The sequence below is a fragment of the Lontra canadensis genome, unplaced genomic scaffold (assembly GCF_010015895.1).
Source record: "Lontra canadensis isolate GAN:19392208 unplaced genomic scaffold, GSC_riverotter_1.0 scaffold45, whole genome shotgun sequence".
In the NCBI taxonomy this organism is placed as follows: Eukaryota; Metazoa; Chordata; class Mammalia; order Carnivora; family Mustelidae; genus Lontra; species Lontra canadensis.
The window spans coordinates 9754129-9779029 of NW_022631039.1; the positions used below are offsets into that span (position 1 = coordinate 9754129).

Below are 24901 nucleotides of genomic sequence, written 5' to 3' on the forward strand. Positions count from 1 at the left end.
AAGATGTACAAAAGGGCCAACGATATTGCTAAACGCACCACACAAACCGTAGATGAGACCGCAAACGTGAATACGCCTCTTGTGTGGCGGAGGCATTACCGCCAGCCACCAGCGACCAACCTAGCGACCCAAGGCCCCGCCAACCTTCCAGTTCACACTCATGACCTCCCCACAACAAAATGGACTTGTTAAAAGTCTCTGATGACCACCACCCCAGAACGAGGGGGCCACAAGCTGGAGGCTGGGTGTCCACGGATGTCTGAAACAACTACAGCGAGAAGGAGGCAAATTCAGAGTCAAATATTTAGGGGGCGTCCCTGTGTCACACAGCTGGTGTGTTTCTGGAGTCGGCTGCGAACACTAGGTGCTGATGTTCGTTGCACATCTGGACATTAAGGGGTTCTAAGAAATCCAAATCTTTAATGGGACAAACCAGAAAAGCAGAACAACTTATTCCTAAGTTTTCTGCAAGGATGAATGCTGGGTTTTTCTTTTTTCTTTTTTCTTAAAGATTTTATTTATCTGAGAGAGAGAGAGAGCATGAAAGGGGCGAGGGGCAGAGGGAGAAGCCGGCTCCTGATGAGCAGAGGGCCCGATGTGGGACTTGATCCCGGGACTCCAGGATCATGACCTGAGCCGAAGGCAGTTGCTTAACCAACTGTGCCACCCAGGTGCCCTGAATGCTGGGTTTTATGTATGTGTTTCCAGAGACAAGAGAGAGGCAGCAACACTTAAGAAGGAATCTCAGTATTAAGCGGTCACCTCTGGGCAGGTGCCTGTCAGCCACCAGGGTCCAAGAACTCCAGCGAGTGTGACCGCACCCTGCAGTGCGTGCAGAAATCCCGGAATGCCGGACACCTGCGACTAGCGCTGTGCAGCTCTGGGACTGTAGGAACCTCCCCTTCAGGTGAGGAGGAGAATCACCAGGTGTGCGGCGGAAAGTTCTCCTGGCAGCCTCCTCATCGGTCTGCAGCCATCTCTGTCCTGGGTGAGGTCCCAGACAGAACACTGGACCAAGTCCCAGGACCGAGTCCAGGCACGGCTTTGCTGCTTAAAAAGTCTTGGGACCCCAAGCATGTCAGGTCTGTTTTCTTAGCTTTCAAATGGAACTGGGACAGATGCCGCGAAAGCTGACGGGAACAGGCCAGACAGGTGGGAAATAATGCCTCACCCCCAGCACGGATGAGCAAAGAGCTGGCTTCTCGTGCAAACCTGAAGGCTACCAAACAGCCTTTGGTGAAAATGGGTTCTTCTTGTCTCACCTTGGCTAAGTACTTCCTTGACTTGCTCTCATTCTGATGCCGGCAGGCATGCAGGTAACAGGTAATGGCAGACACGCCCAGATGGAGCTGCCGCTCCTTCACGAAGATGTTCTCCAGATAATCGCCCCACATGGCCCAGGCTTTCACCAACACATCATGCATTTGCACAGCTGCAGAAAACGCTTTGTTTGCTTCCTCAGATCTGTGAGGAGACAAAAGCAAAACTTTTTTTTTTTTTTTTTTGGAGAGCTTCACGTAACATAAAATCAATCATTTTTAAAGTAAGTAATTCAGTGGCATTCAGTATGTTCAAACTGTCATACAACTGCCACTCTCTCAGGTGCCAAAATGCTGTTGTCATCCCCAAAGAAATCCCCGTACCACAGAGCAGTCACTCTCCGTCTCCCTGAACCTCCCATCCCTGGGGACAAGCAGCCTGCCTTCTGGCTCCACAGACTGACCTCATCAGCGTACCTCACAGAAATGGGATCATGTACTATGTGACTGGCTTTCAAGGTTCACCCATGCGGCAGCAGGTGTCAGCATGTCACTCCTTTTTGCATCTCATACTGTTCCCTTGTGGGTCTACACCAGGTTTTTGCTTATCCATTCATTTGGGTTGTTTTGACATTTTGGCTACTGTGGACGGTGCTGCTACAAACATTCATGACCAAGAACCTGCTTGAGCACCTGTTTTCAATTCTTCTGGGTACATACACGTGAGAGTGGAATTCCTGGGTCACATGAGAATTCTGTTTAATTTTTGAGGAACTCACAAACTATTTTCCACAGTGGCTACATCATGTTACTATCCGCAAATGACGGTTTTACATCTTCCAACAATGTGCAAGACAAAAGACAACAACTAGATACTCTCTATCCCTCGTGATTATAAATGCAAACCAAAGCCAAGTGCATGTGAAAGTATTATACGCCATGACCAAGTGGGATTTATCACAGCAATGCAAGGTGGTGGGTCAACATACACAAAAAAATCAACCCACGTGCATCACGTCAGCAGAATGAAAAAGAAAAATATGATCCTCTCAGTGGATGCAGGAGAAGCATCTGATGAAATCCAACACCATTTCATGATAAACACACCCAACTACAGCTAGGTATGGAAGGAAACTACCTCAACGTAATAAAGGTGAGACAGGAAAAACCCACAGGTATCATCTTATTCAATAGTGAAGGAGTAAAAGGTTTCCTCTCCAACCAGGCAAGAACTTTTCACCACTTCTACTGAACTAACCACCAGAAGTCCTAGGTAGGAGCAGTTAGTCAAGAAAAAAGGTAAAAGCATCCAGATTGGAAAGAAGACATAGAATCATCTCTACTCGAAGATGACATAACTTTATACACAGAAAACCCTACAGGGTACAGACACGCAAAACAGAGCAAGTAAACAGTTGGCAAAGTTGAAAATGTAAGAGCAATATACAGAATTCAGTTGTATTTCTTCACCTTAGCAATGGAGAATCTGGAAATAAAATTAGGAAAATAACGTATAATAACATCAAAAATTAAGAATACATTCAGCATAAGAAATGTAAGACTTTTTTTTTTTAATATTTTATTTAATCATTTGAAAGAGAGACAGTGAGAGAGAGCATGAGCGAGGAGAAGGTCAGAGGGAGAAGCAGACTCCCCGTGGAGTTGGGAGCCCGATGTGGGACTCAATCCCAGGACTCCAGGATCATGACCTGAGCTGAAGGCAGTTGCTTAACCAACTGAGCCACCCAGACACCCAAGAAATGCAAGACTTACATGCCAGAAACTGTAACACATTGTTAAATGAGACAAAGATAAACATCTCATGTCTATGAACTGAAGGTTTAGTATTGTCATGATGGGAAACTCCCCAAATTAACCTCCACTATCCAATGCAATCATCACTTGAACTCCAACTGCCTCTTTTGCAGAAATGAATAACCTAAAACTCACGCGGAATGTCAGGGCTTCCAAACAGCCAAGCCAATCCTGAAAAAGGATCAAGTTGAAGAACGCTTCCTGATTTCAAACCTTGCCGCAAAGGAGAGCGAGTGACACAGTGTGACCCCAGCACAAGGATGGACGTACATCAGAGGAATAGAGCTGAGTGTCCAGAAATAAACGTTTATTTTTCTGGTCACTAACTTTCCAAAAGGAGGCCACGGTCGTTCTCTGGGTCAGTCTTTTCGAGGACTGATGCCAGGACAGAGTCTGCACACGTGTGAAACAATGTATCTGGACCACCATCTCCTGCCACATATAAAAATTAACTCAAAATGGTTGAAGACCTGACTCTAAGAATTAAACCTCTTCGAAGAAATCGTAGGAGTAAATCTTATGACCTTGGGTTAGGTGATAGTGTCTCAGCTACGACACCAAAAGCATAAGCTACCCGAGAAAACAGATACACCCAACTTCTAAGTGAGAAGCTTTGTGCGTTAAGGGCACGGCCAAGAACATGAGAAGACAGCCTGCAGACAGCGTAAAATGTCCGCAATCATACACCTCAGAGACACAGCCAAACATCTGGGAACTAGAGCCAGATGATAAAAAGCCAAATAACCCACTAAAAAATGGGCAAAATAACAGAACACACGCTGCCATGGAAAAGACCTGCACATGGCACAGGAAAGATGCTCAACATCTCCGGTCATCAGGAAGATGGCAGTCAAAACCAGTGAGGCCCCCCTTCATCCTCACAAGCATGGCTGCAGTCTGAGAAATGGAAGGTGACCCTGTCCGGCAAGGACGCGGAGAAGCTGGAAACCACGGACAGTGCTGGCGGGAATGCACAATGGCGCAGCCACTGTAGAAAACCATCTGGTGGTTTCTTGACCAGAGAAAGAAGTCCCACAGGACCCAGCAATTTCACCCCTAAGTATATGCCCAAGGCTCCCCCAAAAGCCTGTATGTGAACATTTACAGCAACGTTACTCACAGGGGTACATGTGCAAACAGTCCAAATGTTCACTGATTGTTGCCTGGACTGAAACCTACAGACACGCCCGGGAGTACTTCGCCCTGACACAGCACAGACGACCCCTGAGAACATGCTGCTGAGGGAAAGCAGCCAGGCACAGAAGGCCACAGACTGTAGGATTCCACCCGAAATGCACAGAAGCAGCCCATCACAGAGACAGAAAGTAGATTAGCAGTTGTCCGGAGACAAAGGAAGGGAAAAAAGGAAGGGGACCACTACCAGGTATGTGGTTTCTCTTGGGGATGATGGAAATGTTTCAGAATGAGCAGGTGGTGACGGCTGTACACCATGGATGCCTAAAGCCCACTAACACTTCCAAATGGTGCACCTTAGGTCATGTGAGTTTAAAATATTAAAAAAAAAATTAAAAAAAAAAAAACCTTTTTATCTTGACAATAATCAGTAATTTAAAATAAGCTAAAAATGCAACCCCTTTTACTGAAAATATGAAAAGTGGGCTCTCCAGTCCCACATGTGGCAAAGAGTAGCATCTTTTAAGCCTATCTCATTTGCCCACTTTTTATAAAATTTTATCTAATGTTCGTTTCTCTAAAACAGGGTTCTGTGACCTTTTTCTGAATGGGCCAGACAGTAAATGGGTTTACGCTCTGTGGGTTGCACCGTTTCTGGCACAACTACTCAATTCTGTCATGGGAAAGCAGACATACACCCCATCCACGGGGGTGGGTGAGCTCCCAGACCTCATTTACAGAAACCAGATGCTGGCCGGGTTTGGTCTGCAGGCCACAGCAGACTGACCCCCTGCTCTAAAACAGGAATTGTCTCCATAAAAGGAATCATATCAGCTCTGATCCAAAATATCATGCTGCGAAAATGGGGAAATGAATCTATGTCACCAGCAGTCCTGTGTTCAAGCAACTCATTTTTTAAAAAAGCATTTTTAAGTACTACCCATCAAACTGGCTTATCCATCCACCGTAAGTTACTGTCTTCACAGAGACAGAACATCTCAACTATCACCCCTGACAACTGTCACCCAATCACATTGACTTCCAAGTTATAAATAACTATTTAAATAATCTGACGAATTTTTTCCTTCCTGTATAACATACATACTTGTTGATCTGAGCCAAGAACATTCCCTTCAGTGCATAAAACTCAGCTGTCATCTCTTTTGTAAAGTATTTCAAGTTTGTAGATTCAATCACTTCAAGACCCTGTTTAAAAAAACAAAAGTAGGAAAAATTTTCTTGAAATTTCTAGACAATGGTGTCAAAACTGTATTAAATATTTATCTAGGTACTAAGTCCTAAGGTCACTGACAAGTGCACTTGAAGTTGACGGTTGACCTTGCCTTCTGCTAACAGTTCTTGACTGACAAGCGTACGTAAACTGAATCGCGAAGTGTCACATTCAGTCCTGGATACCTTAAAGGTACTATTTTTTCCAAAGCTTTCTATGTCTAGTCCATTCCATTGTTTTTATTAATATTTCTCTGAACTTCATCAAAATCTACTTTACATCCTCATACTCCTACACTTTTTCATTTTCTTTCCTTAAATACGTCAACCAAAGACAGTGTAAAATATAGACCATAAAATTAAAAAAAAAAAATATATATATATATGAGACAAATGTTCAAGTGGTTTCCTTTCCCTTTCTGGTGGTGAAGGGACGGTTTCCCACGAACAACGTCATGTTTACGGTAAGTTCTCACCCTCCTTTCCTACTCTCTGCACTAGGAGTCCCCACGGGCACCCGCGCTCTGCCGGCCCTACTTAGCAGAGGGGCGGCTAACGGCTCCCATCATCACTCTACCTGCATACACTCGTTTTTCCCCATGACTCCAGCCAGCTGGAGGTAGCATTTGACTTGCTGTCGGATCTTCTGGAAGCAATCCACGATAGGCACAGTTGGGATCGTATGAATGCGACTTAGGATGTCCAGAGCTACGTTGACCAGTCCCTGTTTGCGGGCGATCTTCCCATACTGGATGATTGCTGAGGCAGACGCGTGAACCCCAAGCATGGCATTGTTCGAACTGGGGTCATGCTGAGAACTGTTTTCATAGGCAGTTACAATAGCTAGAGGGCAAAGAAAAGAGCAATCAGTCCATGCCAAACATTTCTCAAAGCGTTCCACAACAAGGCTGAAATAAAAAATGAAAAACATGTACACATGGGCTTATGAAAACAGGAAGCTCGGTGATAAGCCCCCATGACTTTCCCTTGGGTTTTACACACGGAAGACACGTGATACGAAAGGAAGAGGCAAACAGCACAGACTGTGGAGCTGAGCATTACCATTGTGGCTAACTGAATAAGGACGGCGGCTCTAACAGATGCCCAGCAGGGTGAGGGGATGAACAAAACCGCAGAAGGCTCCACAAGGCCACCCTCAAGCAGCTCGTCCTTGGGTGGACCCTTCGCAACGAGCACCAAAACTCAGAGCTCAGATCCCACTGGCCCGCGCCCCCAACACCGACTCTGTTCTAGCTGGACGAGTGTTAACGAGTTGGGGGGCTCTCCCCACCTTTCGCTGCCTCCCCCCTACTCTTCCCAGACCAACCACCACTGACTAAATCTACCAGAAAATAGAACATCTGATAAAGTGGGGGAGAAAAAAAACACACAACAAAGCCGAGACATGAAACCCGAACAGTGGGGCGTCTGGGAAATTACATGATGAATGCATGCCGGACCAGGTCGGTTTACCCTGGTAATGATGCTGCCTCCACATGAAGACGCTGCTCCAGTGGGACAAGTCGTCAGACACGATGGGCAGCCTGTTTCTCCACGTCTTCACCACCGTCTTCATGTCGTGCAGGCTGTTGTTCCTGCCCAGGTTGGTGGGCTGGAGGCCGGCGTTAATCTGCGCCGCTTCCTGAAGTTCGATGATCTGCTGGGCTGCCTGAAGGGGACCAGGATCAGGGACCCCACGGTGAGTGCACATGAGGAAAACCAACCGGAGTCCATCAGCAATCTGAGACTATAAAGGTCTCCCGACACACTTCCCCAAGGAAGCACTCGCACTTCTCGCTTTCGTTTACTCTTTGCCCCAAACTCTGCTCTTGTGATCCCCCCAATTCTCAAGGTTCAGCTCTGTGGCTACTGCAAAGTAGGAAAGGGAGGACAGTGGCGCAGGTAGCACACCCTGCAAACACGGAGCCTCCGAACTCTTTCTCATTCCTTTTGCCACCACCTAAGTCGGGTTCTCCTACCAAGGGCTCAGAGCAGAACAGTCAGGCCCGCCTGCCCTCAGGCTCTCTTTCCACCAACACTCAAACCCCATGGCCACACTAAGCATCTCAAAACATGGTCTGGGTGATCCCTTCGGGCTGGCGAATCCGTCTTCCAGCGTGTCCCTTAGGAGATTGTCTAGTTCACCACCTTCAACACCCCAGACGCACAGTTGGCTCCAAACGCACTGGCCGGATGCACAGCCTATCCAAGTTCCATTCCCTCCCGCTGCGAGGTTCCATACCCTCCCATGGGGAATCCTCCCTTTTCTAAATCCCGCATTTCCTCTGTCCAGTCTCCCTCTGGTGTGAAGCTGTGCTTCTCGTGGGTGTCCTCTCTCCAGCTAGATGCTCCTCTGGGGCAAATCTTTGTTCTGAGCTCGTCAGAATCTCCCAAACACAGCACCTAGACCCCCCACTTGCCATCTCGTTGACCGATCTTAACTGGAGATACATCCTGCAAGGCCCGCCGCTTTCCAGCCGCACTTCAAGTTCAGTTCATTACCTTCGGCTTTCTGAAACCTCTCTCTCCCCATGCTCCCTCCCCCCAGCAGGAGGCAACCACTGATCTGAGATCTGTCTCCATGCATCTCCCCCTCCCGGACACTCCGTGGAGAGGGAATGACACAGAGCATGGCCCTCTGCTGGCTTCTCCACTCAGCACGTTGCTAAGGCTCACCACGCCACGATAAGGCTCACTACTCGTCCCTTTTTATTGCTGCACAACAGTGCGCTGCCTGGATCTGCCACTTTTTATTTAATCATCAGCTGATGATCATTTGGGCGGTTTCCACACTTTGGCCATTATGGGTATTGCTGCTGTGAACATGGGTGTGCAAGCGTGCGCGCGTAGGATGGAAACCTTACTTAGTATTTTGAGCAACTGTCAGACTTGTTTCCAGTCTATCTTACAATCCCACCAGCAATATACGTTTGGTTCCAATTTTCCCACATCCTCATCAATGCTCGTGATAGTCTTTTTTATTCTAGAAGGGTAGTGGGAGTAAAGTAGTATTTCACCGTGGTTTTGATCTGCATTTCCTTACTAACTAATGCTGGTGAGCAATTTTTCCCAAGCTCGTATGCTCCTTTGTATATCTGCTTTGTAAATGAAATCGTTTTTTCAAATTTGGGCAGTTTTCAGCCATTATTTTTCCAATATTCCCTTTGCCCCTTCTTCTGGCTCCACTCCCTCTGGGACCCCCACGGTAAGTATGTTGGTACTGATTTGATCAAGTCTCTATTATTTACGGAACGTGACCACTGAAGTCTCTGCCTGGGTGGCTCAGTGGTCAACCAGTTGGCCCGAGAAGTCCCTAAAGACCAGAACCACGAAGCCGCTCAGCCTTTGCTGAGGGCTGTGCACCTGCTGCGGCCTGCACTTGACAAGTCTGTCTTAGCCTTCACTTCCGGCTCGTAGGGAGCCTCAAGGTCAGAGGTCAGGCAGCCGGGAGGGAAGAAGTCTGTTCTGTGGAGAGGAGCAGCACCGCGAGGGGCTGTGCGAGAAACTACGTCAGAGCCAAGCAAGTGCATAGTGGCCTGTGTCAGAAACTGTGCAGATGGCCCAGCAAGGAAGAGGCTCAGGCACAGGTTGTCGGCACCCACAAGAGTTTCAGAGGACACACAGCAGCATCACACTGATGGGCTATGGTGGCCGTTAATGAAAATGCCTGGAGCAAAACTGAGAAACATCAAAATCGCTCCTGACAGGTCACCTGTCATTCAAATCCCATGGAAGCTCCAGAAATGAGAACATTACTCTATATTTTGACTCTGCTTTCCTTTTACTGAGGATGAGACAAGTGGAAGGACTCTCTTCCCTGCCGTCCAGCTTGGTGCGTTCACCACACCCACCTGGAGAAGAGGCGTGTGCACGTGGGACACGACGTGGGGAAGCCGCCGCCACTCGCGGATGGCCAGACTGCTGGCCATTTCCACCAGGCGCTCGATGAAGCTGAGCTGCTGCTCTTCGGGGTGGCAGATGGCCAGGTACCCGCGGTACATGTTGACTTTCCACGCCATCTCTTTGGGACAACTTACTTCCACCTGGTGGGGAAAAGAACATGACATGGGAAGTAACGGGCAAACGTGTCTGTACAAAGGGTCACAAATGCAAGCCAATTTGTTTGTAGCCAATCATGCAAAGCGGTAAGCAGGAATTAAGCTACGAACAGACACTTATTTTCTTTGGAGAAGTCATGAATTTAGATTGCATTTTCTGGACACTCTCCTTTTCTAAATTCTAGTGAGTAGCCAGTCTCTACAGGTTCTTTGCATTAAGTCATCAGCAGTTCCAGAAAGGAGAGAAACAGGTGAACACCGATGTGACAGACCAGGTGAACAATCATCCCTTGGCTACAAAGTCAGCGAGCGATTCCAAAGCATTCAATATATGTTTGTCTCCACTCGGATAAATATAATTTTGAGTTGCTTCCAATTCATACTGTTATCCTGGGAAATCAATCTAACTTTTTCCACATTAGACAAGGAAGCGAAAGGCAATGATTCCAGTTGATCAGAATATGAGAGAACATAAACTTGACTGTTCTTCAAAAGCCGCACTCCGCCGTCTACTATAAGATTCCCCGCCAGGTCTCTCACATCCCGCCTGTCAGCTCTCTCACGAACTACTGAGCCCGGAGCTGTCACATTCTCTCTCCTCGGCTCTAACCCCTGCCCCTTTCCCCCGACAACATGTGCCTCCACATAAAGGCTCCCCGTGCTCCCCCTTCAGCCCTCAAAAGCTCTGTCTGCCCACCACCCTCTAAAGGAAGCATTAAAACCGATCTCACTTTATCAATTCTGTCCAGAGCATTTAAAAACATAAATGATAAAAATTAAGGTCTTTTCAAAAATCATTTCTGTGTAGGAGAAGAAAGGCTATTCATTCTGAAGCATCTCTGGGCAGTAATAAAAACCATCCACACTTTAGTGCCAAAATACTAAGTGACACAAGGACCAGGATGATGATGGGGCCATCCTGCATTATGTGACCCTCTGGCTTGTTTTTTTGACATCTTACTTCTCTAAAGCACATTCACATTCATGGCCTCTCTCAGATCTCAAGAATCCAACAATGAAAAAATTTAGGAAGACAAACTTGTCAAAACATCTGCTTCCAACACAATCCGCTAAAATCACACCAATCGCACATTTTCTGTGCTTCATTTGTCAATCACCACATCCATCCCTGTAACACTGAGAACAAAGGCATCTCTCATTTCCCATCCCATGAAACAAGCTACCCCATCGATTATACCGAACCAAGCAGCCCTGAAACCATAATGCACACTAACAAAAACAGAAGTAATTTTTTTTCTTGAATTATCAGTAAGTGAGTAAATAATTTTGGACCATCTCCTTGGACCAACACTCTCTGAATGTACTACAGACTACCCAGAATGTTTATTCACACATACAATGAGCATTTTTCTAATCCGTAAACACAATTTTTAGAAAATGATTAAGGGTTTCTAAAAGAAAAAACTCGGGGCACCTGGGTGGCTCAGTGGGTTAAAGCCTCTGCCTTCGGCTCAGGTCATGATCCCAGGGTCCTGGGATCGAGCCCCGCATCAGGCTCTCTGCTCAGCAGGGAGCCTGCTTCTTCCTCTCTCTCTGCCTGCTTCTCTGCCTACTGTCAAATAAATAAATAAAATCTTAAAAAAATAAATAAATAAAAAGAAAAAGAAAAGAAAAGACTCACTTCTCAGACCTACGGCTGACATGCATGACACCTGACACTGCCTGCATCCAGCTAAGTAAAACCCCACGAAGGGAGAAGAAAGAGCAGAGTGAGCTATAAATATTTACTCAGCAGAACATCTACCAGATCAAGGAAGAGAACAACTCACTGTAAATGCGTTTTGTCAGAAATAATACAAGTAATGGGTTATCTCTGGAATAAACTCCCTGCATCAGACAGGCAATTTCCAGATCCCAACCCCAAAGTCAAGCCCTGGGCTGTCTCCGCCCTCTGTGGTTCGTCATCTCAGTTCCACCATCTTCCACGCGTTCGTTAAAAAGCGACACTAGTAACAACATAAACAAGGTAGCCACAACATAGGTTAAAAATTTCAGGTTCGTCGTTTCAAAGACAGTCGCTCCACAATCTCAGTGTGCTTTTGAAGTCATCTCCGCATTACAAGAGGAAAGGACAATCACTGGTGTGAGCGTCAACGAAGCCCGGCTGGGTAGAGGACAGGTGAGATGGGTAGATGGCAGCACTTCCTCCACCTGACCCCAGCCACGAACCCCACGCGGGAAAGGTGGAGAGATGAGGAGCAGAAGCAGGGAAAGGGCCGAGGGAGAGTATGAGGGAAGGGCCCAGATGCAGGAAATGATGAAGGGCAGCAAGAATGGCCGCATCGGAAGACCATTTAAGGCAAAAATAATGTATCGTGGGGCTCAGATGACACTGAGCTGCCCTGTCCCACACTGTGGCTTTCGGGTCCCCCCAGTGGGAAAAAGGGAATAGGGCCTCTGGGCCCACGCTCCCACTGTGCGCTGAATCCTCTGGATGGAGTTTAATTAAAAAAAAAAAAAAAAAAAAAAAGAAAAAGAAAAAGTGGCGCTCAACCGAATTCCTGACTCAGCTTAATGATACTGGGTTCCTTCACTTCCATAACAAACATGCTTGGAAGAGAACACCCGCCTCACTGAGCACACGGCTGCTGACAGCGACGACTAACCCACCAGGCCCGACGCGTGATTCACCCTTGCCGTGCTCACCTCCAGCAGCGTTTCTGCACCAGACCCATCACGCTAAACTAATTCTTCCTCCAGCTCCCAAACTGAACAAATGTGGGAAAGGTGTTAGAGAACTGAAAATAGTACTTGCTTCCCAACAGCTGTCTTTCATCTGACAAAACGCCCAGCTTGCCCCAAGCAAAGAAAACTCTCTGGAGGTCCACACCACCCGAGCCCGGGAGGACCACCGGTGGGGGAGGGTGGTCTCACCTGCACCAATGCCTCCTTCATGGCGGTCCAGTTGGATACCCGCCAAGCACACTCCAGGACCAGGTAAGGGTTAATGTGACCTTTGGACTGGCCATATTCCGTCAAGGCTTCCCACTGGTTCAACTCCTTAGAGCATCTGGAAGACCAGGGATTCAAGGGCAGACGTTCACTCACCAAAACACTCACAGATTCAGAAAGGGCAAGGGATAAGATTTTCAGTTGTGGGTTGCAAAAAAAATTTTCCCCCCACAGGGCAAAAGGTGAGGTCCCAAGGTGCCCCATTGCGGTGAGTCCCCCTGATCCCTGAAGGAAACGGCGCTCCCAGGACACCGAGGGCCACCGACCACATGGCAGGAGCCCTAAGCACCAGAGCCAGTGGGGAGGCAGAGATCATCTGTTCTTTCTCCAATGGATGCTTTTAATTACTCATGGATTAAATGCTCTTCTGAGGTGCTTTTCTTTATAAGGCCATAAAGAAAATAGCAAAGTCCCCTTTTAAAAGCACTCATTACAAGACAATTTCAAACGCTTCTCCCTGCCCCCCTGCCCCCAGTTCCCTTAAGAGAGTCCTGAACAGTCAAGCACTGTGGCGTACCGAATCCAGTGGTCCTCCCACAGCTGGTACTCTGGGAAAATAGCGGGGGAGGCGTTACTCCTCTCATGCTCCTTCTTGGCTTTGTCCATTGCCTTTTCGTAGGATTCTTGAGCCTGAAGAAGTCAATAATGCTCTCGGTTATTTAGGGCAAGCGGGAACTCAGGCCTGGGGGTGCCCTGCCCTCTTCTCTAGATCACTGGCCCTGAGGCTCTGCTCGCACAGGGAACGGAGTGGCACATAACACCCCACAGAACGGACAGAGTGGAGACAGCCTAGCCCCGGGATGCAGCTCTCCGTCCTTCAGTGAGAGGACAGAGGAGGCCGCAGCTCATGCCTGTGCTTCTAGAGTTTGGGGGCTGAGAACCATATCCTGGGACGGGGCCACACTTCAATGAAAGGACAGACGTGAGAATTAACAGTAATTCTCACGTCTGTCCTCACAATCTATCTGCCATTTCCGACAGGACCATTGAGTGCAGATAAAAAACATCCACGTTAGCAACTAACGGTAAAGGCTTCACGACTGAGTTTCAAAAATGTTCGTGTCATATAACATAGGTTTCTCTTACGCTAGAGACTTCAATCAAAGAGCCTTTCTACGGAGGATAAACACTTGAAATAAACCGGAGAAGTTATCTAATGTGAACTCCGACTTGAGAATGTTAGAAACGGCCTCTCCTTAGCCATGTGGCCCGGCCGCGTCACTGGGCACGGGACGGCGGCTACCTGCTCGAAGAATCCGTGCTGCTCGTAAGCAATGGCCGTCGCCGTCTCCGAATATTTGCAACGCTTCTGCCACAGACCAGCCCACATATCCTCCTCTTGTAACAGAGAGTACAGTTCGGCCAGGGAATCCAGTATCTCCTGAAAACACAGCGTGGATTCCTGAGTGCTCGGGACAAAAACGTTTTCTTCCCAATAAGGCGACTTCACTGTGCTGCCATTTAAAATCACTGGGGGGAGGATCCCCGAGGCAGGGAGGTCCCTGGCAGAGACGACGGGACCGGGAAGAGGAGGAGGGCCTCACCTGCTGAGGCGGAGTTATGCTCTCCTGCTCATAAAATTCCGTTGTTTGCTTCGGCTTAATCTGCAGGCTCAGACCTTTCTCAAAAGCCTGGTGCTCAAGCATCAACGTGGAGCGGAACCAAAGGTTGTGCGTCTTCCCCAAGTACTTCAGCACGCAGGGCCGGATGGGAATCGGGGGGACGCACTGGGACATGGCCTCCACGAAGCAGTTGAGGGCGCTGGGTTGACAGTCCCGCTGCACCTGGTGGCTGCCGCTGCACAGGAACGGGCTGATCTCACCAGCCAGAGCCTGAAACCCAAGAGCACGTCATGTCTCTACTCAAAACACGGCCTCACACTCACGCAGCATCTGACAGTGTTCTAGAGAACTCACCGTCAGATAAAGGCCAGCGGTCTCCTCGCCCCGTGAAACTTAAGGTGATTCACAGATATTTATCAACAACTAAAACGACGTCTTCCAAAACGGGATTTAAAACATACTCACGTGCTGCTGTCTGTCAGACAGAATTTTCCACAATCTGGGGAAAAGCTGGACCCACGTCTTCTCTGCCAGTGTCGTGGAGATGTGGCACAGCTGGACAAACGCGCTGAGCAGGGCTCCCGTCTACAGAAAGAACAGAGAATCATGAAGCCACATGGGAGTCCACGTGTCCACACACAGGACACTCCCATCTCGTGTTTCGGCGGACGCTCCTCCACTTCCGCACTTGCGGAGACTGGGCAAGTGTCAGGTCAGAGCAAAAACACAGATTCGGAGCACGCACGGTGCGCTTAGCGGCCAGCTTCCTGCCTACATTTTTTAACTTTCAGGGGCATTTTCTAACCTCGTCTGCGAGGTACAAGCGCAACGCTGACGTGGATAAGGATGGGAGGCATGGGGGTGCCAGCAAAACAAGGCCGCTGGCAACGTGGAAGAGCAAAGGGGAGGAGCCCATGCACGGGAGGTGAGTCACTGGCCAAGAAGGACAATTCTGAAGAACAGATCAAGAAGCGAGACGTCCCGGCAGCTGACGGCGGGGGAGAGGCGGACAGGGAGCGAGCGGCCTGGCCTGGAGTGGGACGCCCCGCGTAAGGGGCTAGGGTTGGGAACAAAGGACCCCAAAAGGGAACAAAATCCACAGGTGCCTCTGACTTTGTCCACAGCTTTGCTGTGTTTGAAAGTCTGAATTAGCTGCCAGGACTCCTTATGAACAGGCAGGTTTCTAGCCAGCTTAAAGCCACTGGGCCCATAGGGCCCACCTCCCCACGGAGACAGGGGTTCAATGACGGAGGATTCATGATTTTGCTTTCCTTTCTCTGACAGCAAACCCAAGAAAAGAAATCACCCTCAGATTCATGTCTACTGAAAATGCAAAAAGCAAAGACAGAAATATTTCAAGGAAAATGGGGGAAAACGCTTCAGTGAAGGATGCTCCTGGCTGGTACTCAGGCCGCCCCGAGAACCTGGATGACCCCATGTGGCGGCTCCGTCCTCCCCGGCCAGTGTGTTGTCAGCCTCCCGGCCCCGGGTCATTTAGCAGAGGCCGAAGCACTGAAGGGCCACAAGCAGTCACAGACCGGCCGATTAAAATGCTCATCTCGGGGTGCCTGGGTAGCTCAGTGGGTTAAGCCTCTGCCTTCAGCTGAGGTCATGGTCTCAGGGTCCTGGGATCGAGCCCCACGTTGGCCTTTCTGCTTGGCAGGGAGACTGCTTCCCCCTCTGTCTCTGTCTGCCTCTCTGCCTACTTGTGATCTCTGCCCTCTGTCAAATAAATAAATAAAATCTTAAAAAAAAAATGCTCATCTCGAGCACAGGTGGGGGATTCTACAGGCTCCTGGCTTATCCTCATTCTCATGCGACCACAGGGAGAGGTGAAGAAGGGTGTGGGTTCTGTGGCAGCCCTCAGCGCCAGGGAGATAGAGAGGGGACACTGTGGGGGAGACAGGGAGGGGACACTGGCTTCAACAGATTTCCCACCTCCAGTAAGACGGTCAGTTCTGGGACCAGAGACCCACAGCAGAGACGAGATCAGGCTTGCCCGGTTTCAGGAAAGACCTGTTCAGATGCCCCCTAGTCCCTCCAGACTTAGAAACAAAGAGCCTGGAGGCGCCCACTGGCCCCTGACCACTTCACAGGTAGAGGAGTTTCAGGAATCAAAATGTCAGGGAGGAACTGACTTACAAATGCAGGGACTTATAACCCTACTTTGCTCTGCAAAAAACAGCTTCCATACACACATGGTGTAATAACAGGAACGCTCTTGCCATGTGCAACGATGTGGATGAATCAGAGGGTAATATGCTGAGGGAAATAAGTCAATCGGAGAAAGAGAATTATCATATAATCTCACTGATATGTGGAATTTAAGAAACAAAACAGAGGATCATAGAGGAAGAGAGGAAAAAATAAGATGAAACCAGAGAGGGAGACACACCATGAGAGACTCAATCACAGGAAACAAACTGAGGGTTGCTGGAGGGGAGGGAGGTGGAGGGAGGGGGGGTCACTGGGTGATGGACAGTAAGGAGGGCATGTGATGTAATAAGCACTGGGGTTATAGGATAAGGCATAAATCACAGGTCTGTTCCTCTGAAACCAGTAATATAGTATATGTTAATTAACTGAATTTTAATTTAAAGAGTTTAAATGGGATTGGACCATCAAAAAGGAAAAAAAAAATATGAAGACCACCGCCACACCCACTAACTCCCTAAGCCTCCCGGCTGCTTCCCTATTCCCCAGAGCGCTCACCACCTGACACAGTACATCCTGATTTTACTTCTTTCCGTTTACTACTTTCCCCCACTAGAACCCAAGCCCCACGAGCGCTGGCTACTCTTGTCTGTTTCCTTCGATTGTCTAGCACGGCTAAAATATACTCTGACTGATCTTCCCCAACGAGCTGGTCATCAAGCTTATGCCAAGGCTCCCAGTAAGTCAGGATCTACATGGCAACTTATCCTGATGACTGTTAGCCAAGAAAGGCCTTCAGGTTTGGGGGCACTGATCCACCATCTCCCCTGCTGGCAGTGATGATAGCAGAGACAGGGGCCTAGTAAGGTCTTCAGTTTGTGAACAAGAGATGCTTACATGGTCGTGTAAGAACGCTCTGCTGCACCAGGAGACGGAGTTTTGAATGTTTCTCCCCACACAAATACCACAACTATCACTCAGAAGTTCAAAGGCTGATTTAATGCATAAACTCAGGATAGATCACCAGAGACGTTTAAATGCAGAAACTATCTGTAATAGGTAGTTTCCCTTTAATTTTTTTCACCTAGCTCAAGGTACGAACAGAATCATCACTGTTTCTTTGTGATACACATCAAAAGCAACTTGGTATACGGAGCCTTAACTTTTTAAAGATTTTATTTGAGAGAGAGAGTATAAATGGGGGTCAGGGCCAGAGGGTGAAACAGGCTCCCCACTGAGCAGGAAGCCCAAGGCAGAGCTCGATCCTAGGAGCCTACGATCATGACCTGGGCTGAAGGCAGATGCTTAACAACTGAGCCACCTAGGCACCCCTAGATTTTTAGTCTTTAAAATTAGCATACCTACAATTAATCTTAGACTTTGTAGGAGTGGGAGTTTCTACCTGGCTAAATACTTCTCCCTGCAAAGAGGGGTGGACTTCACTTACCATGTTACCCTATTCTCATTTTCTCCTTTTTATTGTATCTGAAAATAATCCAGCCATGTCTCGTGTATTTAGTAAAACCATTTTTCCATTTCTTTCAAGGGGTAGCAGTGGGAAAATTAACTTTTTCTTATATTCTTTTGTGAGATACTGTATATTCTTTCTCAAATCTTTGCACAGAATAACCTCCCTAGAGTCTCACACAACTATAATGGCGTCAATTGAGAAACGAAAGAAAGTTAACTGTAATTTGTAGAAGACGACTTCACACCACTGTGAAGTAGCCTTGCCTAAGGAGTCAACACATTCAGGAGAAGAAGCACCATCCCCCCCTACCGAACCCGCACACAGACCTTCACTTCCCGGAGCGTATCAAGGAATTTGTCGTGTCTGTTGGTTAACATGTGCAGCTGGTTCCCAATGTCCTTCTCAGAAAGCTCTTTGGTTTTGGGCGTGCTGGTCTGGTCTCCAGGAGCCAGCTCGATATCAATCTCTACATCCTGCAAGACAAAACACAAACGGGTAAAACCAAAAGGTCAAATGATTACAGGAAATCCAACAAACACAACTCTTACAGACTTGTTACATTTTTGCAAGTCAAACTTTAGTCCGTTTCCTGGAAGTTTGTAATTATTTAAATAATCTGGAGTTCCAGAAAAAACAACAAGCAGATTAACTGGACCAGATCTCTCTTTAAGTGACGCTATGGAAAAGAAAGAAAAAAAACAAAAACACTATGAAAAGGTCACTGTTTTGTTCTCCTGTTCGGATTGTGGAAAGCAGAATGAAAGCACAAACTTCAAGCAGCAATAATAAGGAAGACTGTAGAAGATTCTAAGGAATCAGAGCCTGCCATTCCTCTGTGCAGGAGGGCTGCCTGGCTGCCTTGCTCGTCCAGAGTAAGAATACTGTCAGGGCCGCGGTGCGGAACCTGCTGGCACGGTGGTTTATAGGACTCATTCCCAGAAAGTAACAAACCTTATTTCTGTGGGAAGCTTCTAAGAAGTCACAGCCAAAATCCCATCATCGAACTGACCATTTGGGATGTGCCCATGAAAAAGCAGAGGAGTCACTTCCAAGTTGGTAATTTAGTTCACACAGAATGACAGAAGGAAACGATCATATTAGTACATGATCTAGTGTTTAGGAAAGGAGAAGAAAATTCTAATTCTTATTTATTAATAAAATGAGTAGATATTACACATCCAGGAGAGGGATCAAACTATTCCTTTTAAAGCAAAGAGGGTGCCTCAAAACCAGCTGCTCTGCTTTTTAAGATTTTATTTCTTTTAGAGAGAAAGAGAGAGAGAGAGCGCGCATGTACACCTGCTCAGTAGGGGTGGGGTGCACCAAAGGGTGGGGGAGGAGACTCCCTGTTGAGTGTGGGGCCTGACACAGGTCAGTCTTACGACCCTGAGATCAGGATCTGAGCCGAGACCAGGAGGTGGACGCTTGACCAACTGGGCCCTCCAGGTGCCCCAGGGCGGCTGCTTCTAAAACCCAACACTCCAGGAAGAGACCGAGCTTCTAAGAGCCAACCACCTAAAGGAGACAGAGTTTAAAGATCTATGCCTGGAGTAGTGGCAGCCACTCCTCTCGGAGTGCCGAGGGCCATGAAGATGGGGACGTGAGCCCTGCTGGCCAGCTCTGGGCTCCAGGGCTGCCCCTGCCAGGACCAGGTGGGAGATTTGGGAGGTCTGCAGCAGGCTGCCAGTGGAACCTGCTAGTGCCACGGTGGGCATTCCTCCGCAGCGTAGTGCTCATACAACATGGGCTACCCTTCACTTGGCGAGAAACATCACCAACACCAGAACATCCAATACTAAGCAGCACTAGCTCGTGACAAGGTCAAAATTAAACGGCAACATGAGATGATTATCAATTCAACCTAAGTGTCCCTCAGCGGATGGATGGACAATGAAGACGTGGTGTGGCTACATATGATGGAGTACTATTCAGCCAGAAAAAGGGAATGACATCTTGCCATTTCCAACAACGTGGATGGAGCTTGAGGGCATTTTGCTGAGTCAAGTAAGTCAGATAAACGCAAATATGCTCTCACTCATATGTGGAATCTTATAAGCACAAAAATCTCCTGCAGAGCAGACCGGTGCTTGCCAGAGAGATCAGGAATATGCAAAATGCGTACAAACTCCAGTTATAAAATCAGTCCTGGGAAGGCCATGTCCAGCACAGTGACTACACTTAATAACGCTGTACTGCACATCTGTAAGTTGCTAAGAGAGATAGCAGATGTTCTCATTATAAAAAAAATTTCTGTAACTGTGTGGTAACAGATGTTAACTAGACCTATCGTGGTGACTGTTTAGTAATATACACGAATAAACAAATAATCATTATGCAGGACACCTGAGTCTAACGTAATTTATGTCAACTGTACCTCAATAAAAAAGAAAGAAAAATCTGACTGAATGCAGGTACCACATTCAGAACTCTGAGGTTAGAGACAGAATCTAACTCCAAAATCTAAGGCTGATAGAAAATTCGCCAACAGAAACGGGGATTCTGCTGTGAAAAGGAGGCCCTACACTATCGGCGGCATTACCTCCTCTTTGGACTCGCTGTTCTCTCGCTCCCGAGGCTCCTGCTTGACATGCGTGACCATGGCGAAGGCCGCTCGGTCGTGGCTGTCGGCCAGGTTGATGACGTTGGTGATGGACGGGAGCATCGCTCCCTGGCAGCTGGTGCCAATGGGAGTGCCCTTCTCACACACTGCCAGGAGCAGCTGAAGAGGGTTTAGAGAGAAAAAGAAGACAAACCTAGGACGTTCGCCTGGCATTTGGGGTGCAGGGACCCACGGTGAAGGCCTAGTCCTCTCAACTAGTCCTCTTGAGCACACGTGTGGAGGACTCCTAGCCCACAGCTCGGCTGTGTGCTTCTCCCCAGCTTAGAGGGAGCCTCAGCCTCTCTTTCAGACACCCGTACTCAGGACCTCTGACTGTCTAAGCATAAGCTCAGGATCTTTCTCCCCTACCACACGGGCTTCCTCCTGCCATCGACTCCTGCCTGGACTAAGTTCCTGATGCATCAACCTCTTCTTCACAAACCTCCCTCCTCACCCATAGGCGACTTGAGTGCTTTTCTCCTTGTGCCCCCCCTTCACGCCCCCATGGCTTCCCACGGCCCCGAGGGGACAGTGCAGTCTCCTGAGCAGAGCTCACGAGCTCTTCTGTAATTTAACAGTTCCCCCACCACCCCCAGCCAGCACTTTCATGACTCTGCCCCATGTCCCAAAATGCTTCGGCACCTGGCCTCTGCCCCTCGGCCTGGCACTCATGCATTCTGGGGGCAGAATTTATTATTTACTGAGCACCCCCTGGTGCTCTGTGAGGCCCTGGATTCATATGTCAACTTCACAGGAAGGCCTCCCTGCCCTGGTGGAGCTGAAGGGTCAGAGGGAAGGACAAGACCAACACCAACAAAACAACAGACACAAGAGTAAAAAACAAAACATGCCCCAAACCAAATGAAACCAAGAAGATACATACTCACTGTGGTAACACACCCAGAAGACAGACAGCATCAAGAGTGCCCAGTGTCAGCCTGGGTGTCAGGAACGTGGCACGTCTGGGAACATGAGAGGCCAGCGGGGCTGGAGACTAAGGAGGGAGGGTGGGAGGAAGGGAGGCCAACACAGGGCTGGACAGAGGCGCAAGGGTCTGGTCACGTGGGGGCCAGAAAGACCGTATCCCGCAAGCTGGAGTTTGTGCTGGTACCAAGGCAAGGAGGGACATGATCTGCTTTATTGAGGACAATTTTGCCACAATAATGAGAATGGTGGGTAGGCAGGAAAGTGGGGACACTGAGCCAACTGTTCCCGTCACCCTTGTGAGCAGTGATGGCGGCCACGCGAAGGAGGAGGAAGAAAAAAGGATGAGAAGCAGGCAGGTGGCCCTGACTGGTAACACGCAGGGACAAACCAGACATGCAGAACAAACAAGGGAAGGAATGGCAGATCCCCAGCTGGTGCCCTATGACCTGTCCTTTCTCCGTCCACTCCAGCATACCTACCGCGGTCAAGGTCGTTTCCATCTGTGTCTCTACAACCTGACCCAGGGCCTGGCACCTAACAGCAACTAAAAGTTCTCTTGAACCAATGATGCATCCATCAGGAACCGCTCACTGTGTGGCCCTTTGCCAAGTTCCCAGCACGTGCTCCACACAGCGCTATGGAACGCACACGGGGCACCAACACAAACACGTTAGCAAGTCCTCCCTGTTGCCTGGTATACAAAGCCCCTTTCCCCGAAGAGAACTTCACATGCTTCAGTCTCACTGGACAAAGTAACACAGTGACCTGCTGGTTCCACCCGTCCTGCACCGGGAGACCAGGATCACCTGCCAGTACTGATAACGCACGGTAAACTAGACGGCCCAGTGCCAACGAAAGACCGTGGATTTCAATCACAAACAAACAAGAACCCAGGAAGGCTCACTACCGTCCTATCAGCACGGTCGTGGACATCTGACCAGCCACTGGAATGGTCTGACAGGCTTACACAGGCCCTTGTCACCGGCACTCATCACAGAGAGAGCAAAGCCCATGGCTCTGTCAGGCTGCCCTAACTTCCAGCTCTAAGAATGATGGGACCAGACAATCACAGTACATTACATCCTGAAGGACACGTAGACAGAATTTACAATTGTTAGAGATGAGGAAAAATGAATCTTTTAGCTATAAACTAAGGAACACTATTCAACTTTCTAAGAACTTAAAATCACCCTTAAAAAGCCCCTTGAGGGGCGCCTGAGTGGCTCAGTGGGTTAAAGCCTCTGCCTTCGGCTCAGGTCATGATCCCAGGGTCCTGGGATCAAGCCCCACATCAGGCTTTCTGCTCTGAAGGGAGCCTGCTTCCTCCTCTCTCTCTCTCTCTACCTACTTGTGATCTCTGTCAAATAAATAAATAAAATCTTTAAAAAAAAAAAAAAAGCCCCTTGAACTGAAAACACAGCTTTAAGTCTTTTTTCTTCCTAGAAGAGATGAGAGCAGGTTAAGGTGGAGGTTTCCAGTTCCTCTCAGACAGTGCTAACCCTCTCCCACCCTGGTTTTGGTGCCTGGGCCACAGACGCTGAGCTAAGCCCGTCCTACCTCAATGCACTGCTTAATCCAAAAGTGGTTCCCCATGGCTTCCCAATTCTGCGAACAGGTCACGTAAAGCAGGCGCTCGTACACCCGACGTTTCATAGAGTTGTCAAAAACCTCAAAAAACTTGGCCCTGATCAGAGGCTGGGCACAGCGCAGCCCGGAGAGGAAAGCCGGCTCGAGTTTTGCGGTCAGCTCGCTGCCCGACAGCGTCTCGTCCCTGAAACGGAAGGAGGAAACCGGGGTGAAGAGCCACGGCAGACGGAGCCCCCGCAGGCCGCAAGCAAACAGGCAGAGAACCAGCGGGCGCCGGCGTTCCGAAACCCCACACCAGAGCCAAGGGCGGATCACGAGGCCCCCCGGGCCCACGGAGCACCTGAGCAGAGGGTGTGCGAGTGGCGCACCTAATGTGTGACAGGATCTAGTATTTAGACACACAGTCAAGCTTCAGCCATCATGAGAAGATTAAATGACACATCAGTTAGTCAAAGGACACAGTGTGGACACACGGGCAGTATTTGGTTCATCGCGGTCATTACCTGTAGACGTAGTTCACGAGGTCTAAAAACTGGGCGTTTAACTCGAGGTCTTCTGGAAAGCGCTTTTCTATGTAGGCCATCATTTTCACGAGCAAAATAGACTTCTCCCGGAGCGTAGGTGTCTGTATGAATTGGGTTTTGTGTTTTTTTTTAAAGAAATGGTCAATTACATCTGCTTGAGAACAGACATATTCAAAAGTATTCCAGCCATCTGCTCTATTCTCTTTTAAGCTCCTACAACTCCGTCAGTAAATCTTTGTTTTTAAACAGAAAGATCCTGGGTCTGACTATGTGCAAATACTTAAAATCAAGGCAGCTGCGGATCTAACTTTCCTAGAGGCTACAGCTTACTGTGAAGAGAAAGCAACTGAATTAAACAAATTAGACATTTGCAAGCATCCTTCTAAATTCAGTGACAGTCCCTCACTATTAATTTTTTTGGGTTTAACTTTACCCATACAAAGACTAAGAAGCAAGGTTCACTTCACATTTTAATACAAGTAAAACCACATTAAGAGGAGTGACTACTTATTTTAAGCTTCTAGTTAAAATCTGCGAAGCACAGTGAGAAAAACTCATCTTAAGGAAAAATACTGTGAAGGCCAACACAGGAGAGAATATATTTGCTGGAGAACTTTCTGGAGAAGAGCTGAGAAACCTGTGCTTGAAACACACACACACACACACATACTCTCTTTCTCTCTCTCTGTCTCTCTGTCTGAGGTGGGGTCCTGGCCGGGACGTAGCCCTCTGGCTGCTCACCTGATTGGCTGCCATCGGGGAATTGTTTTTAACCCACTCTTCCACGATTTTCACCACAGCTCGTAGGATCTTGGCATCTGGGGATTTTTCAATTAGGGAGGTCAGGATGGCCTGAATGAAGTTCTTCCTCATCTCCATGCTCATGACGGCCAAGCGTGTCTTCACCAGCTCCAGACTCAGCATCACCAGCTCACCGGTTCCTGTGCAGGCGGAGAAAGAGAATCACCCCAACAGTCCACATGCTGTGCCCACGGGCGACCACTCTGCATTACGTGGCACATTGGGGTCTGCCCATCCTCCCTAGCCCCCGTATTTTCTCCAGTGAGAGCTCTGGGATTTAAGGTGCTGCCTCACCACTTCCCCGCTACTCTGCCCCGTGAGGGTGGCTTCCTAAGAGCCTCTGCACAGGCAAGGGGACAATGGAGCAAACAGACCAGCATGGGCGACCCAGACCCAGCCAGTCCTGAAGCCGCATTCTTAGCACTTCCATCCCAAGCTGCCTCTAAGCTGAGCCAAGCACAGCTCCTGCCCACGCCGATGTATCACTCGGGTTCCCGGGCCCACTGCTTAGGCCCAGAACCTGCAACTTCATTCTGCGCCAGGGATGACAGCTCTGATCACGCAGTTTCATAGCAAAAATCCTGAGACAGTCCTTATTTAGTGGTGAATGTTTCCCGTGAATGTGCAACCACTTAAAATCCCTTCATCCCCACATTCACAGATTTGGAAAGTAATTTGTTTTGAAAACGAGTCTCACTTGGGTTTTACGTGAAATGCTCAGACCCTCTCTGTCAAGAGCAAACAGACAAGGGACTGTGGAAACGCAACAGGAATTCGTGTTCGGGTCAGAGTTCAGTTGGGGTGTTA

The 24901-nt window shown here is 48.5% G+C and overlaps 1 protein-coding gene across 8 annotated transcripts in view; it reads right to left on the reverse strand.

Annotated features, from left to right (window-relative positions):
- TRRAP (transformation/transcription domain associated protein) overlaps positions 1-24901 on the reverse strand; it is a 113325-nt gene that overhangs the window by 18598 nt on the left and 69826 nt on the right. For 6 of the 8 annotated variants that reach the window (XM_032872675.1, XM_032872676.1, XM_032872677.1 and 3 more), the window contains 15 exons: positions 24035-24234; positions 23273-23394; positions 22740-22953; positions 20196-20375; positions 17983-18129; positions 14497-14616; positions 14014-14301; positions 13713-13850; positions 12987-13099; positions 12392-12527; positions 9290-9481; positions 6912-7107; positions 6016-6281; positions 5314-5414; positions 1263-1464 (listed from right to left, as the gene is read on the reverse strand). In XM_032872675.1, coding sequence (XP_032728566.1) covers positions 1263-1464; positions 5314-5414; positions 6016-6281; positions 6912-7107; positions 9290-9481; positions 12392-12527; positions 12987-13099; positions 13713-13850; positions 14014-14301; positions 14497-14616; positions 17983-18129; positions 20196-20375; positions 22740-22953; positions 23273-23394; positions 24035-24234 — 2615 coding nt within the window. Of the gene's footprint in view, positions 1-1262; positions 1465-5313; positions 5415-6015; positions 6282-6878; positions 7108-9289; positions 9482-12391; positions 12528-12986; positions 13100-13712; positions 13851-14013; positions 14302-14496; positions 14617-17982; positions 18130-20195; positions 20376-22739; positions 22954-23272; positions 23395-24034; positions 24235-24901 lie in introns of all 8 variants that reach the window. The other 2 variants (XM_032872672.1, XM_032872673.1) reach the window with 1 other exon arrangement.